Genomic DNA, 17,323 nt, shown 5'->3' with positions numbered 1-17,323 from the left:
ACCTTTGTTCCCAGACAGAGCCCTGTTCCCAGCACAGGACAATCCCAGTGCCTTGGATCACACTCCACCTGCAGCACAAGGATCTCACATCCCAGCACTTCCAAGCACAGCTCTGCCCTCCCCAGCAGTGGGAAAAGCTGCTGTTCCAGGATGGCCAGTCCCCACCTCCAGGAAAAAAAATTAGACTACAAACCACAAAACAAGTGGATCTTTTTTTTCCTGACAATATTTATTTGAACACAGGAGGGAATTCTGGTGTGACTGATCCAACCTCACTGGGCAGGAAAACCCGAGGGCTCGAGTTCCCTGAGAGGTTTAATATTTACACAAAGTGACTTTGGAGCGTGATAAATATTCACTGAAAGCTTCTGGGTGTTAAATGGCCTTTATTAATGACACCCATTATTGGTTACACCCTTGATTAGTTACACCCTGGATTAGTTACACCATCACTTCCAAGTGGCTCCTCAGCAGAGCAAACCCAGCTCAGGGGGGTTTAATTCCATGGGTGTTTCCAGCATCACCTTTCCAGTCAATTCAAACACCAGCTCACCACAAAACCCTTCCCATCATCGATCCTTAGGACACTGCAGAACTTCCCAGTCTCTCTCCCAGGTCCAATGCTAAGGGAATGACAGGGATGACAGGCAGGGGGGTGTAACTCCAGCAGAGTCACTGTGCAGGTTTCCACCTCCCCAAGGCAGGAGCAGAGCCCCTGGAGGCTCCTGGTCCTGCTTGGAAGGGGCTTCTCTCTTTTGTAAAAGGAATTTCGTATGCTGAGACTCTTTGTACATATTTATAAGGACTTTATTAAAAAAAAAAAGAGAGAAAAATAACTGTTCAATGGCAAAAAAAAAAGGCTCCGGGTTTTTATTTCCTCTCTCTGAGTGATTTCCTCCCACAGCCCTCCCTGTTTTCCTGTGGAAATCAGGATTCCCATCACTGGAGCTGAAGTTTCCCCCTGGATGTTTTCTGGTGTCGTGTTCTAGGAGAGGGTAGAATTGTATTCCCCTCTCAAAAAGACTTTCAGAATTCAAACCATATTCCCAGACTTTCCCTTTGATTTCCTGCCTAATCACTGACTAATTCTGGAGCATTTATCCCACCCTTTCTGCAGTGCTGGGCTCCCACTGACCTTCTCCTACACTTGCCCAAACGCATTTTCCAGGAGCATTTAGGATAAAAAAAGAAACAGAAGTGGCTTTTCAAACACTTGGAAAGCAGAAGCACCAACCCTTTGGTTCCCTGAAAACTGGCACTCCTTTCAGGAGCTGCCTGCCCACGGAATCCCTCCTTTGCCCTCTTCCCAGTGGATACACCAGGCTATCACCCATTCCTGTGCCCACTGCCAGCCTTGCTTCCTGCCTTCCCCCATCCCAGAGGGGCCATTCCCATTGCAGAGAGCAACCAGATTCCTTGGGCTAATTCCCTGCTTTCACAGGATCCTTGTAACGGGAATCAAATCACTTTGTCTTGGAAAGCAAAGCTTTCCCTTCTCTGCTTCCCTACAGCTCTCAAGCCAGATTTGGACTCTTCCCTGCTCGGGCTCTGCCTCCCACCACCATCCCCCCTCCTGCCACATCCCAAAGAAATGTGGAGTTTAATCCTGTTGCCCCCAGCTCCTGTTGGCTGGAATTCTCCCCCTGGGGATTCCAGTGAAGGCAGACCCAGCTCATCTCCCCCAGGGGATGGGCTCAGGGGTGACTGTCACTCAGCTGGGACTGTCACTCAGCTGGGACCATCACCTCGGGCCATTCCCATGGCAATGAGCTGGGAAAACACCACAGTTCCTAGGGAGGCACTTCCTGGCTGTGCAGCAGGAGCAGAGGTGCTTTGGGGACAGGGAAAGCTCCAGAACAAACAGCAGCTCCCTGTTGCTGCAGCACCTCAGCCACAGGAAGGGCTTCATTCCCTGCCAACGCAGGGATCCCTCCAGGAGCTCCAGTTCTCCTGGTCTGGGACCCAGGCAGGTCCTGGATGCGAGTGGGGCTGGCCTGGAGTGGCTGCACCCAGGAGCAGGTGCAGAGACCCCTCAGTTTGTGGGATGCTCTTGGTTAGGAGCTGGATTTTTCACCCAGACAAATCCAACTCGACTCCCAGGATTCTGTCACTTCAATCTCCCTCTGCCTCCCGCTGTTCTCCTCATATACTGGGAAATCACAAAGCCTCACCACGAAAATTAAAAAGGGAAAACATTCCCAAGAAAAATAAATGTAATTCCCAGCTTCACTTGCCTGGTCTTTCCCGACTTTTTAATGATTTTATTACACTTGCAGCCACAGTTGTGCCATCGGTGGCTGCTGGGAAATGCACACATGTGGCTGGTGGGAAATGCCATTTCTCCAGCCCCACGTGACATTTTGGACATGAGGTTCTGAAGCCCTGCTTGGGAAGAGTTCCCAGAGGTTCTGTAACAGCCACTGTGTCATCCTACAAAGCTGTGGATCCAGGGAATCTGGGGCCATATAACGTGAGACACCTCAGCAGAGGCCCGAGCCGGGCACAGCTTTGCTGCAGCACATCAGGTCATAGCCATGAAATCCACGCTTCCCTTGCCTTGTCCACATGGGATTTATCCACACTAAAAGGACAGGGAAGCAGGAAACATCCCAGGCAGTTCACAACCATGTCAGCTCCAGGAAAATCCTCGGCTGTAGCTCAGCCAAGGCACAAACCACATCTCCTTGCCTTTGAGGACGGAGTTCCCGGCCGGTGACGACTGTTCCGCTGGCTCCTGGAGGGACAGAGCTGGGAGGAAGGCTGACAACAAACACACAGGGCAGCTAAACGGGGGGGCAGGGGGTGATTTTCCAGGTTTTTCCTCTCCCCTGCATGAGGTGCCCTGTGTCAGTAGACCTGGAAGTGGGCAGAGGTGGTGCCATCCTTCCAGCAGCGCAGGGTCTCCACGGTGACCGAGCGGCACAGGGGACACGTCTTCTCCCTGTCGAACCACAGGCACAGGCACTCCTCGCAGAACACGTGCTGTGGGGACAAGGGGCAGTGTCACCAGGCAGCAGGGCCCTCCCTGGGAGCAGGGAGGGATCCACAACAGCCATACTCGCATGGGAAAATAAATCCCAGCATTACCAGCACGTCTTTGCCAAAGCCAATGATTTATTAGTTCTTAATGTGGCACTAGAGAGAAACGTTAAAAAGGCCTAACAGAGTAGGGAGAGGTTTTCTCTGCCATGTTTCCATCCTGAGTTATTTAAGTCTTCACTTTTACCCACTTTTTACCCCCCCACACTCCTTGCATTTGCTTTATTCTGCTCCCAATGCCCAGTGTCCCCTTTCCATAAATGCCAGTTTTCACCCCTTCTCTCCCCTCATTTCTGCACTGGTCCCTCTCTGGGTTCTCCCTCCATCCTGCCTTGGGCACCAGGATCAGGAGGGGTGGATCCCCAGCTCACACCACCCAGTCCCACACTGGAAGAGCAGGAATAGGGCAGGGAGGGAGTATGAGGAGAAGCTGAGAGCTCAGCTCATGTGGAGTCAGCAGAACTGTCACTCCCCAAACCTCAGCCCTGACACAGAGGCAGCTCCTCTGGGGCTCCCAGCTCAGGAACATCTGCACAGATGTTCACAGCAATGCTGAGAGGCACCTTTGATGCACAGGAGACCCACTTGCTTTAATTTGATAACCCTGTTGTCTAAGGGGATAAAAGCTCTCCAAAAGCTCTCCATGAAGCTCTCCAAAAACAGGCTCCTGAGCTTTATTTTGATACCACAGAGAGCTCATATCCCACCAGCTCCCTTCCCCGTGCCTGGGGTTTTCCTGCTCACACCCCCACAGCAGCCAGGGCCCCTCCAGGACTCACAATTCCAACCCCAGCAGGCAAAGCCTGAAGAGAAAACCTTGGGGCAGCACCTCCAGCCTTGCCACGGGCTCCTCTGGTCCATTAACAGCCCCCAGGGCAGTGTGGTGTGTTCCAAGGGCTTCTCCCAGCCCAGGCCAGGAGTACAGCATTCCTCAACTGCCATCCCTGCCCTACAAGGCTATTTCCCCCCCAAAAAGTGCTGGTCAGCCCCTAAAGGGTGGCTCAGCTGCCAAGAACCACCGGTGACCCAGGCCAGGGCAATAAACACCCACCAGGACCCAGCCCAAGCCCCAGCAAATGGTTTCAGAGCCCCCCAGGCTGCCTGTGCCTCTCTCCCCAGCTGCAGGACACCCAAAGGAATGCCAGCAGGAAAGCCTGGGCTCTTACCTGGCACAGGAGGATCAGAGGCTCCCTGAACTCTGCCTGGCAGATGGCACAGATGTCTCCTGCCTCGCTGCACTGCTGGCTGGTGGCACGGACCCCGTAGGTCTGCGGGGGACAGGGGGGGAAAATCCCAATGACCGAGGGTTTGGAGGCTCAGGGAGTGTGAAAACACGGCTGTTCCCAGCCCACACGGCCTGGGAAGGACACTGGGGTTGTGTCCCTGGTGGGGAAGGGAGGTGTGGGCAGCAGCACGTGGATTGTGCAGCTCTGTGCTCTCTGCTGGGTTGGCCCCTCCAGCTGATCCCACCCTTTGGTGCCTCCACTTGTGCAGCAACGATAATGACACTTAATGAGCTCAGCACCACCTGCAGAGGTGTTTGGATAGTGGGAGGGATTATTATTGGCAAGTTAGACCACAGGAGAGAGAAAAGCAGCAGCAGCAGCACCCAGGGGCTGCCCACTTTTCTTTTGAGATATATGGAGGGTAAATGTTTCTCCCACATTTTGACAGGACTGGGGGAAATAGAAACGTGCTGAGGAAAAAATGAGCAGCCCAAGCCCACAGAACAGGCCAGGTGAGCTCTAACAAACTGCAGTGGTGGTGTGGCCCTTCTTAAAATACAAGTCCCAGCATGTCAGTGCAGCAGATCCAAACACCAGTGCCTGGGATAATTCCTGATCTCTGGGAATGTCACTGCACAAAAGGCACGACAGGGTTCTGGTTAAAGCCCTTCTCACACTCTGCACTGCAAGGTTTTGTCAGATCCTTGCAGGTTTGGCCTCAGTGGATTAATCCATATTACACAGAGCTCCCAGTCAGACAAAGCAGGAAGAGCCTCTCCCAGAGCTGGGACAGGGCAGGGGTCAGGAGAGGTTCCCAACATCCCTGACAGGAGGGAACAGCTTGTCCAGCCATGGCAGAGCACGTGGTTTTATTCTGTGAGCAATTCTCAGCTCCACCATCCCACAGGAACAAGGCTTCACCTCTGAAATGGCTCTTTGATGTCTCATTCCTTACCTGGGGGGTGCAAAGGACCTTCAGTGCCTTCCTGACACTTCCCACACGGCCACAGATGTCAAAGGACTGCAATAAAAATGTCCCATTTCAGGTAATTTTCACAAACTCTGTGTGTGTGTGTGTGTGTTTACAGTCCAGAACCTCAGGAAATGGTGTCTCCAAAAGGATACTCAGAGGGGAAAAAAAAGTCACAATGGTGCCAAAAAAACGATTTCATGGTGATCATGAAATGTGTAATAAATGTGAACTGACAGTGGGGAAGAGCAGCCAAAAAACCTCTGGTAACACAGACTGCAAAGGAGGGGCTGCAGAGGACGAGGAGAGGGGCAGAGGTTGGGGGGGACAATTGTCTGGAAGGGATAAAATGGACCCATTCCCACCCTGGGATGAGATGAGAGGGAAGGGAAGGGGAGGAGAAAGGAGAGGGAAGGGAGAAGGAGAAGGAGAGGGAGAGGGAGAGGAGGGAAGAGGAAGGAGAAAGGGAAAGGAAGGAGAAAGGGAATGAAGGGAAAGGAGGAAGGGGAAGGGGAAGGGGAAGGGGAAGGGGAAGGGGAAGGGAAGGGAAGGGAAAGGAGAAAGGGAGGGGAGGGGTCCTGCTGCAGAGAGGAATTGAGCCCAGTGCAGAGAAGAACAGAGCAGGAGCAGGACTGGGGCTGAGCTTCTCTCATTCCCCCAAAGAAGGAGAAGCTTCCTGTGCCAGGCAGGGACAGAGGCTGCAGCACTTGGGTGCTGTGCAGACACCCAAAGGTGGCCAAAAGCAGGGGGGCACCACGGGGTCCTGTCCTGCCCCTCCCTCTGCTGCCCAGCTCAGGGTGTCACTGCGTGTGCTCAGAGTTCTGGGCTCCTCCTCACACCCTGACAGCAGCTCTGGGCAGGGCACAGATGAGTCCTGAGAAGAGACTAAAGGACACAACCATTTCCAGCCTGGCTGAGCAGCATGAAACTGGGGGGGAGAGCTGATAAAACTGCCTACAGATATCAAGGGGCTGAGCAAGACAGGAGACACTGAGCAGTCTTGGAGTGAGGGCTATTAAAATAAGGGAGAACAGCTTGAAAACCTAATGCAGGGTGTCAGTCTTAACTTCCCTACCCGCTGGCAGAGCTCACAGGGAAAAAGCCACGGAAGCAGGCAGGATATGGAGGAGTAGCTGTGCAGGGAAGAGCCTTGATGGCCTGCCAGGACCTGCTGGTCCCACCTGGAGGGCAGGGGAAGGTGGGATGGACCAGCACTGCAGAGGCACCACAGTGCCTGGAGTTGGCTCTCTCTTGTTTTCCCCTGGTTAGCAGGATTAAGTGGGCTCACTGCAGGGAATGCCAGTGAGATCATCCTGCAATAGCTGTGGAATCAAATGAAGGCACCAATAATGCTTCCAGTCAGCATGTAAAAGGCTCCCAGGGTCCTTCCAGTAATGCTTCCAGTCAGCAACTACCACTGGAGGCTGCCACTGCTGCAGACTTTACATCTCCTAACGAGGATCAGCTCTTTTCCACAGCCCATTTCACAGACTTTTTCTGCTTGCTTTGCTTACAGTGTGGCTTCCAATGCCTCTGCTCCAGCTCTGATGTGTCTCCTCTTCTCCCAGTCCACTTTTCCCCTTCATTTTTTCTCCCTGTACCCCAAGAGCTGCTGTTTCAGTGGTCTCACACCCATTTCTCACCCATGCACTGAAGTGTGTTGCACCAGTCCCCTCTCATCTTGCCTTTATCATTTCAACACCCGGGTTACAGACAGTGAGTGCTTCTGTTCAGGACGGGGACAAAACAACCCCTGGATGCTCTTGCTGGTGAACATCTGGGATTTCTTCACCAAAATCAGAGGGTTTGTGTCTGCACAGCCCCGAGAGAGGCACCAGGGCAGCTCCCAGGAGCTGCAGGACACACAGCCCTCTGGGAGTGCCCCTGATCCTGCCCTCTGTGCAGGGGAAGGGGCTGCAGCCCCAGCTGAGCCCTGGATTTTCGCCAGGAGCTCTCGGTGCCAAATTGGCTTCTGTGGTTTTTTTTCTAATGTGGTTTGTGGCTTTGCTAATGTGGGCTCCCCTGGGGATATCCTCAGTGTCTCAGGCAAGGAATGAGACCTGCAGCTCCTGTGGCTGTGAATGGGATGCACACACCTGGCACTCCTGGCTCTGCACTGCAGGAGTGTGATCCTGCTTTTCCTTCACTTCCAAGCAGAGTCTCTGTGTGCAGGGGGCTGATCCTGACCTGGACATGCTCAGGAGCTGCCACACAATGACCTGGGACACGTCCCTGGGTTTAGCACCCTTCCCCTGGCCCATCCCTCCGTTATCCCCCCCAGTGAGCTGGATGAGTTCAAGGAAGGAACGAAGAAAGGAATGTGCACATCCCAGGAATGGGCTGCAGCCAAGGCACCTTCCCAGGTGTGCCCCACAATCCTGGGCCCAAGTTATAGGCAAGGCTGGAAAGCAGCTGTCCTGCCCTCAGGGAGCTTCTAAAGAACAGACCAGCACAACTGGCCAAAATGAGGTGGCTTTTCCAGCCCAGGTCATCCCACACTACCTGTGAAAGCTTCATAGCACAGAAACATCACGTGAACCCCAAAAGAACTGCTCACACCAGTGGGCCCTGGGGGCATTAACAGCCTCTCACGGCCCTGAGGAGCCTGCCCTGGGCTCTGCACCCACAGTCCCTTGCCCAGGGGCTCAGCAGCTCTATTTAAGCTCAGCCCTGGAGGGCTCAGCTCGTGTCTGAGCCTGGGGTTTGGGGCTGGCTCCCCTTCCTCCAAGGAGCAGAAGCTCCCACTGCTTCTTGCTGCTGGGAGGACTTCTCCAGGTGGAAGGAATGGCAGGTGGAACTGCAGGTAAGCATCCATCCCTCTTCCAGGTGTTGAGTCACTTTTGCAAGAAGGGACACAGGAAAGATCTCTTGAAATCTGTTCCTGTACCTGTGACCTGAACACCTGAGCTCCCAGGCCAGGAGGGCAGGAAGGGTCTGGATCCCGCTGCCTACAGGGGATCCAGGCAGTGGCATCTCTGAAAGGGAAACAATCCTCTCCCAGAGAGGAGTAAAGAGCAGGGAGCACAGAGCTGAGGGAACTGGTGGGTGTGCAGGAGCTGCACTGGTCTCATGTGCTTCTGTTCTGGCACTGTTTGCTCTGGTTTGGGCTTGATCTCAGACCTGCTGTGACCAAATCACTTCCCACGACCTCCTCTGCCTCTCCTGCTCACAAGAACTGACAATTCCTTGACAGGAGGGGTTGAACAGGCCCTGTTCCTACATAACATAGAGCTGCAACTGCAGCAATAAGGGCTGCAGTGGGATTTAGAATTGCTGGGCCCCTCTGAGCCCCTCTGTCTTCAGCTGGGATGTGTTCCCTCTTCCCTGTTCTTCAGTCTGCTCCTGCAAAGCCAGCAGCACAGGCAGGGATCAGGGATGGAGCCAGCCTGACTTACCTGGCCTTTCTCAGAGGGATGGACAACAGAGGGATAGCCCTGTTTGGGCAGGGTTTAACACACACAATTAGAAACACAGCTATTTCTAGACCTCAGACTTGGGACTCTTATTTATAAAGTTACACTTACAATTGAACAGACAGACTTTGTGCTCTTAACATTCTTATTTCTCGGGACACATTAATTACCCTTGTCCATCACTGGGATCCTGGACTTGCAGCAGCCAGACCAGGACATAGAACAGGGCAGAACTGCCTGTTTTATGCAGGCAGGACTTGGATACCCCTCTCCCTGCCTGCTGTGAGTGACAGAGCACCCCCCCTGCCCGGAAAGGCAGAGGAAAGCTCAGAGAGAAACATTAAACTGCAACCTGCCTTTTCAGTGCTGCATCTGGAAGGCTGCAGACAGCTGAACACGCCAGCACTGCTCCCCCCAAGGCTCTCCCCTTCTCCTCCAGCCTTTGCAGGAAGGGATTAGAGAGCAGCAATGACTTCATGAGTCTGATGCAACACTCCTGAGCAGCCACAGACCTTCCCCAGCTCAGCCATGCCCACGGGCCGGGGATGCAAAATGCCTCTGGCAGCTGCAGGTCCCTTCCTGGGCAGGGACAGGAGGGGGATTTGTTCCCCTCAGCTGTGCTGCAGGTCACTGCAGGGGTGGTGCTCACCTTGCAGAGGCTGTACATGATGATGAGGATTCCCCCCAGGAAGTAGCTGCCCGAGGGATCGTCTCCCACGATGTATTTGTACCACAGCTGGATGGGCACGAGGCAGCGGAACAGCTGGCTCAGCTCCTCGATGAGCAGGTAGAACTTGCCCTGGGAAGCCACACAAGGGAGATGGGAAGTGTCAGGAGGGCAAAAGAAGAGCAGTGTTCACTCTGTTAAACGGGGCAGGGACCTGCTTTTGAACTCTGAAGGGATAATTGTCACTTCGTTCTTTCCCGGTGCTCCTCCTGCTCTGCCCCTTGTTCTACATTTTGGAATTTTACATTCCTGAGCAGGTTATGGACACACATCTTAATGCTGCAGCAGAGTTAAGACTTACAGGATTAATAGGACATAAATGGTGGATGCTATTAATTATGAGAAAAGGAAAGCAAGGGAAGCCTCTTTGATTTTATACCTTTCTGAAGGTACAGGGATTAAATGTAAGGTGACATCAGACTTCCTGACAACTTTCCAGTTCAAACCAATTATCCCTTTGCCAGCATCCTTATCCTTGCCCTTTCACTCAGGTGCTTGTTGGCTCTTGTACAGAGCAAAGATAAAAAGACTGGTGCTGAAAAACAAACCCTCAGGGCATTGAAATTCAAAATACTTCCTGAGGACCTTAAGGAAGAAGGGGGGGGAGGGGGGAAGCACGATGGTTCAAACACTTCTCTCTCAAAAGAGACTCAGAGAATGGGCAACATCCTGTGTAAAAACCTTCAGCAAAGCTGTCCCTGCCATCCCGGTGTTTATTGGGCACAGAAAGCTTTCCCTCCTTGAGGGGCACCTGCAGGGTGACACACGCTCCCTCCTGGCTCGCTGCAACCACGAGGTGCAACTGTGAAGTGCCTTTTTTTCCTTACCACATCACTTCTATTTTAATATTATATATAAAATATGACATATAAAATATATATTTTAGATCTATTTTAATAATTCTATTTTTATTTCTTCCCGACGAGCAGGAAGCTGGCTGAACAAGGGGGATCTAATTTAGGGCCAGTCCTAATGAGGAACCTGTTTATTTATGTTCTGTCCCACTCCAGTGGCAGGGCACTGGGTCAGGGCAAGCCGAGCCCAGAGCGATCCTTTAATCTCCACTGACCTTATCCGGGCTGAAAGGTTTGGGTTTAGTCACGTCAAAAACCCCTTTCATGCGATAAGATCCCGGAGAAGGGGGAAATTCCCCTGGAATTTTGCTGCGCTGTCCCGGCTCGCTGTGTCATCAGTGATGTCACCGCAGGCCAATCGCTAATTGGGGAGGTTTGGCTGGGGATGAAGCGCTGGCAGCCGGCTCGGCAGCAGCCAGCGCCCTTCCCCGGGGGCTGCCGATGAGATCACTCGCAGGCCATCCTGCTGCTCCCAACAAATCGAATCCTTCGGAGAGCTCTGGCACGCTCATGAGCTCATACCCCCCCGGGACGCGGGGTGAGCTCACACCAGCGGTTGCTAACGGACCCGGGCAGCTTTCTCGCCTCTCTGCCTCTCCCCTCCTCCCCCTGAATCCCAGGTGGCATCACGGAGCACAAAACCTACCGGCAGCGATCCTAAACGCCAGCAATTTATTAAATTAGCGCCGAGGTCTCTCTCTCTCTCTCTCTCTCTCTCTCTCTCTCAATCTCTCTCTGCAGCCTCGTGCTTCGATGCAATCATCGTTTATTTTGGGCAGAGGGTCACTGTGCTGTCACTGCCTCCCCTCTGATGAAAGCCCCGGCAAGAGAAAGGCAGCAAACTGTTTTGTTTTCCCTGACTCGTCCCTCCCACCGGCCCCCACCCCTCATCTCTCCTGGATCCTTGCCTCGCCAGGAGCCAGGATGGGACAGGTCACTTCTTGCTCTCCAGTTGCATCAGATGGAGCCGCTGCGCCCAGAATTTGAGGCGCCAGAGCTGAAATCCTGCTCACAACACAAGTTTTCAGGCACTGAAACGCCAGAGCCCGCGGCAAGATGTAAGGAAAGGTGGGGCAGGGGCAGCCCCGGGGGACAGACAGGCTGTGGGGTTGGAAGGGGAAGAACGTGGCTCTAAAAGGAACGTGCAACTTCAGTTGTCCGACCACGACATCTCCACCCTTCCCAAAGCTCTCAGAGCTCCTTCATCTGTTGCACATCCCCGGTTTTCAGTGGGAACTGCAGGGTACCAGGATTTCTCAGCGGCTAGAAACTCGTTCACAGCCCCCACAAGAGTGAAGTTCAGATCAAAGGATGCCTCCCCTCCATGCAGCCTGTTAACAGCACCCACCTGACCACTGAAGGTTGATAAGTTTAGAGTGAATCCAGGAGGAAGCAACACTTAGGAGAGAACTAGAAAGTGCTTACAGAGCTTTTTAAGTCTTGTCAGGCACCTCAGTCCTTAGTGCACCACTTATTTAAAATTAGGAAAAGTGCCAGAAAATCAAAAGTAACTTTACAAAGGGCTGCAGCAGAAGGGGGGTCTCCCTTCTGAGCCAGAAGCTTGGAAAACAAGGGCTGTTCCCTACAATTTTAGCAGCAAAATGTAGATTTGTGATGGCAGTAACTTGCTGCAGGCAGCACCCACCACTGGTAAGGACACCCTACACACCTCTCTGCCACTCCTCAGCCTAGGTTACAGTTTTCAAAGATAAATCTTTGTCTCCAGCTCTATTTTGTCTGAAAAACTCAAGTATTTCAGCTTTTTTTTTTTGTCCTCATCAAGATTATATCAAGCACAAATACAACTATTTTTCACCTGCATCTGACTTGGAACAACAGCTGGAAATAAGGCAAGGCCTGTCTCTGTTAGGTGAGTTCACATTTTGTAAAGATCAGTGTAAATCTGGGAATCTTCTGTGGAATGCACGACTGTATGGAGCTGAAGAGCAGCAAAATCTATTTTTGGTGAGCCTGTGAGTCAGTGCCAATGCTTGACTGGACTGTGCAGGAGCCAACCTGAACTGCAGAGATTAAGTGGGGTATTACCTGCAATTATGTCCCCTACAAGGGCCAGGAAAGGGGCTCTGCTCTCATCAAACCCTTGCCTGAGCCAGAAGTGAGAAGGACACTGCTGACCCTGCCAGGCCACCATCAAAGAGCTCATTAGCACATGAGGGGAAGGGCTGTGCTGGGGATCTGATTTTAGCAGCTCCCACACCGGGGAATTCCGATTCCCTTTTTCCAGAGCTTTGTTAAAAACCCAGTCAATGACTCGTGTATAACCCTCCATTTTCCTGCACCTCCTTCACCACAGAAAGGCCATTTTTATGCTTCAAATGAAGCACTTCTTTTGAAAGAGGAGAGTTCAGGATTTTCACCCAGTTGCACTTTTCCTCCTGTCCCTGCAGTGTTTCGGTCTGTAAGGGGTAAACCCTTTTGCACATTAAGCACGCAGCTTCCTAGGATTTTGTTAAATCCTCATCACTTGATGGCAGACCTGCATCTGATCCCTTCCTCCTGCTCAGAGCAGCAAATTTCTAACATTTCTTCAGTCCCTTTATGACATCACCACTACAAAACCACTCTTCAAACCCCCTTCTTTTCACAGGGCTGACCCAAGGGACAGCTGTTCCCTGCCTTTCCTAAATGAAAACTCGAGGCACAGAAAGGTGGAGGTCAAGGTAAGGCTGGTTTGGTGTCCAAGCTGAGATGCCTGGGATTAGACTTTTTATAAAGCACTTCATTTTATAGATCACATTACCATTAAAAGCTGAACCCCTGACTCCAGTCTGCAGCTGTACATGACTTTTCTAGAATCGCACAGGAATTATTTGGCGAAGTAAAGGACAGAATTCAATTCTCCAGTGCAGAAACCTGAACCTGTAGAATGTTCCTCTTCCAGTGGTCTTTGTTTTCTGTGAGCTTTCCAGTTGCTACAACAGCTCCTTTCAATATCTCACCTTCATCCTTGGGGCACTGGTGATGGAGGGAAGGAGTCTTACAGTGACATGACATGGAATAGTGTCATTAAAAACTGAATCCCAATATATACAGAGCAAAGGGGGGAAAATTTGCAGCTGCAGAGGCAATGCTAATTCCCCCAGAGCCCAAGTGAGCCTTGATTTTGTGGTTTCTTTTGACACCAGGCTTTGCATAAGTGCCTGTGCCTCCCCAGGAGGGAACGGGGAGGCAGGGTAAGGTCTGACACGGTGGAATTAAAATGGGATGCAGGAGAAGTGAGAGAAGTTGCAATGAGGCAACTGTAAGTCGTGATTAGCACTCAAGGGAAGCTCCAAGTCTCACTTGTTCTGTTGCCAGCAGCATTAGGGCTTATTCTGACACAGGGAGATGCTGGGAAAAAAAACTTTGGGGACCTGCTGTGGCAATTTGGATGAGGAGAGATCTCTGCTGGGACTGCAGGTCACACTGCCAGGGCAGGGAAGTGGGAGCAGGAAACAGGATTGTGGCACATTGTGCTGCTGAAAATCCAGGCAGGACTAATGAGGAGGAATTTCCAGGTGGGATTAGAGGGGAAAAAAATGAGAATTTCACTTCTGAAAGTCTCATATTGGGACATCTTAAATTGGGAAGTTCAAGTGGGAAAGCCCCTGGGAGTAATGATTCTTTTAAAGTTCAGCAGCAGTGGCTTGCAAAGCGTGTCAGGGAGGGGGACAGAAGAGCCCCCACTCCTCAGGACCTGGCTCTGATGCTTTAGTTATGCTTTTTCTTTTGAAAAATAATAAATCCCATGCTTGTGATGCTGGGACACCTCATCTGTCCAGGCTGAAGCAGAGAAAAGTCTTTGCAGGACATCACCTGGTTCTGTGGCTCCAGAGGATCAAAGCTCAGACTGTTGTCCAAGACTTGTGAATCTGTCCCAGAGTTCCTCCAAAGAGTATCCAAGGTCAGAAGGTAATTAGAGGATGGGCTATCCTGCCTGGAAACACCACTTTAACCATGTTAAATTTAGGGAAGACCAGGATTAACCTGCATATCCCACAGCAGAAGAGAGCACAGATGAGGAACATCTTCACCTGGGTATTTTTCCTAAAACTCATCTATCTGCCAGCTCCCAGTGCTTTTTTAACACTTGTGGATTTTTGGATCAGCATCCAGAGGACTCAAATGCTCCAAGGGACCTTTATTTCCTCAGGACAACAAAAAAAAGGTGCAGCTTCAGAAGGAGCATGGGAAGCTTGATGTGCCCATTTACATGGCAGAGCTGTAACCACCCATGCCAGGAAATGTCAGGGAACACGGAATGCACCTGAAGTTTGGTGCTACTCACTGTTTTCATCATATTTGGTCTAAAATCCAAGTGCAGAACTGGGTAAAGAACTGCAGCAACACACAGGCCGAGTTTTCTCTGACCAGCCTTGATGAGATGGTACTTTAAAAATAAAAAGCACTAATAAAACAGTCAACTGGGAAAAAAAAAAAAAAGGCACCAAGCAAATATTTTCAAAGCTGCAGTGAGGGGTCCCCAGTGCAAGGGTGGAGCAGTGTTTGTACACTTGCCACTGACAGCATTTCAGCAGCATAAAGACAAATTCATGGGATTAATGGCATTTGCAGTGTCTGGATCCAGCTTTCAAGTCAATCTGACAAGTATTTAACCAATAGTCATTTATTTCATGCTGTGTTTGCAACAAGCCAGTGTTAAAGTGTTTTCCTTCTGAATTTCCAGCCTCCTGGAAATGCAGCTCCCTGGAACTGGGCTGCACATCTGTACTGAGCACGGAAGGAAAATTCCAACTTAGGGTCTTTCTTATCTACCAGCCCATTAAGATGATTGGAAAAATGTCCTTCTCCCCTCTAGGGATAAGGATACATATATAAAAAACCCTGGGATCCCAGTTCCTTACAGTTCTTTTGTCTCACTCCATCCTCCAGGATAACCAGCTCAGATTGCTGCCAGGAGCATGAGGAGGGGATGGGAGACTTGCAGGCACCTGGGATTTCCTAAGTGAAATCTTTGGCAAGTGTGCCTTTTTATTATTTATTTCCTTATTTTTAATTCCACCCCCCTCAAGCTGTCATTCCTCAGCAGTGCAAATGAAAAGCTGCCATCCAGGGGTGTACAACAATGGAAGCCTCTGCAAGGCCACATGGCTCCTGCAGTTTAATTTACTTTAATTCATTTTATATTGAACCAAATGATCTTATTTGCCTTTTTTTTTTTTTTTTAATGGAGAGCAGGGTGGGAGCCAAACAAACCCCCCCCCTCCCAAAGAAATGATGAGCCCAGCTGAAATTAGAACTTGAACTTGGCTTAACGTGCCCAGCAGCTCGTGGGGGAGGAGGGGACACCTTTAGCCACAGGTTTGATCCTTCTGCCAACTCCACTGACCCAGAGGTGTGAGATCTGTCCTTTTTCCTGACTTTCTCTCCCATTCACCAGCCCTTCCTTCCCTGCTTTCCAGCCTGACTGCACCCTCACAGCCTCTCTTGGCACCTCTGTTTTCCAGGCTGGTTTGGAGCCTGGCAAGGCCTGGGATTATTTTGTCAAGTTTTTCAGTCTTCCCTCATTCTCTGGAGGAGTTTGTGGCAGAGATATTCCATTCTGAGTTATTCAAGCTTGGAGAACTCTGGCTAGTTGTACCCTAAATATAATACATAATAGATCAGTTCTCAGGCTTCACACTTCAAGCACTCCTGGGAATGTTTCTTGCCCTCTGTGTTCTGATTGCAAAGACAACCTTATTTTTCTGCCTTTCAATTTTAGTTTGCTTTCTCTCATTTAAAGCACAAATGCTGTAAATGCAAATGTTATCCTACACCAAAAGTTGCCATGCTAGGAATACACGACCCAGGCACTTTAGGGGGGCAGAACTGAGTGCTCCAGCCCAAATTTTTTATGTGTTCACTGTCAAAATGCATCTGAGGGAAGCAGAGTTTAGTGCTATTCACTGTTTTCATCAATGATCTCGATGGAACAGAGTGGGTTTATTAAATCTACAGCTGACACTCAACTGGGAAAGGCTGTAAATGCAATAGAAGGAAGGATTATAATCCAAACTCATTCTGACAGGCTGGAGAAATGCTCTGGAAAACAGGGAGGGATGAAGACAGTCCAGAAGAGAATAATAAGATCCGGAATTAAAAATCTTTGAGAAAAGACTCAAAAAATTGGTGGTGTTCAGTCTCCAGAGAAGACTGAGGGGAGGAAGGAAGACTGGAACAGAAAGAAAAGAACCTGATCTTGCTCCAATCCCAATGGACATGGAGAGGTAAGACACTTAAAGGAGGATATTCGAGGAAGTGCCTTGCAAGCAGCAGTGAAGAGCACAGAGCACCCAGAGAACACCAGAACCTCAAGGAGCAGCACAAAAAGCCAGCCTGGCTTTGGAGGTGCCTTGGAACTTCCAAAACCAGGAAAAATCCGAAGAGCCTGCTCAGAGGTTGAGAGCACAGTGATCAAAGTTCCTCAAATGCCATCCCTGGACAAGCTCTGTGGTTATTGCTGACTGCCAGGCCTGCAAGGAAGCTCAGGATGAAATCCCTGTGTCCCACTCCCAGCTGGGCTGAACTCCACCCCTGAGAGGGCAGCAGCTTCCCCTTCAGGCCCTGCATTAGGGGAGCTGTTCTGACTGGTTATATTGGCACAAAAATTCTCACTATATATATGTATATCTTGAAAAAAAATCTACCTTTCCTCCAGTTTAATTTATCTTTCTCCAGCAGCACGATACCATTAAGTGACAGCCACCCACCAGCTCATAAACTCCCATCTGGGCTTAAAGCAGAAGCTCTGGTAGGAGCACCTGGGGAAGCAGAGCATAACTTTGTACCTGGCAAGTGTTAAGACAGCAAATAATAAATATTTTGGTCAAAGTTAACGTGCCTAAGTTGCAATAGAACTGTTCTAACTCAGAAGGAGCTGAGATCTGTCCCCTGAGATCTCATCCCTGGGTGGCAGTGCAGAGTGGGGGAGACAAATCCAGCTCTGTGGTGGCAGGGAGCAGCAGTCTGACTTGTCAGGGGACACCGAGCCCGTCAACAACATCCTTGGACAAAACAGGGGCTTGAAAAAAGTGAGAAGTGTTGCTCTCCAGAAAAAGGTATTAAAAACGAAGCATCTGTGCTCTGAGTCA

The 17,323-nt window shown here is 50.8% G+C and overlaps 1 protein-coding gene across 4 annotated transcripts in view; it reads right to left on the bottom strand.

Annotated features, from left to right (window-relative positions):
- Nucleotides 1–208: 208 nt before the first annotated feature.
- RNFT2 (ring finger protein, transmembrane 2) overlaps nucleotides 209–17,323 on the bottom strand; it is a 31,969-nt gene continuing 14,854 nt past the window's right edge. For 3 of the 4 annotated variants that reach the window (XM_039388483.1, XM_039388482.1, XM_039388481.1), the window contains 4 exons: nucleotides 9,298–9,447; nucleotides 5,221–5,286; nucleotides 4,206–4,307; nucleotides 209–2,982 (listed from right to left, as the gene is read on the bottom strand). In XM_039388483.1, coding sequence (XP_039244417.1) covers nucleotides 2,848–2,982; nucleotides 4,206–4,307; nucleotides 5,221–5,286; nucleotides 9,298–9,447 — 453 coding nt within the window. In that variant the 3' untranslated portion in view covers nucleotides 209–2,847. The remainder of the gene's footprint in view (nucleotides 2,983–4,205; nucleotides 4,308–5,220; nucleotides 5,287–9,297; nucleotides 9,448–17,323) is intronic. The other variant, XM_027731333.2, reaches the window with a different exon arrangement.

Source organism: Pipra filicauda, unplaced genomic scaffold (assembly GCF_003945595.2).
Source record: "Pipra filicauda isolate LSUMZ 115617 unplaced genomic scaffold, ASM394559v2 scaffold656_size334665_pilon, whole genome shotgun sequence".
Lineage (NCBI taxonomy): Eukaryota > Metazoa > Chordata > Aves > Passeriformes > Pipridae > Pipra > Pipra filicauda.
Note: the sequence above shows the minus strand (reverse complement) of the source record. Positions and strands in the feature narration are given on the sequence as shown.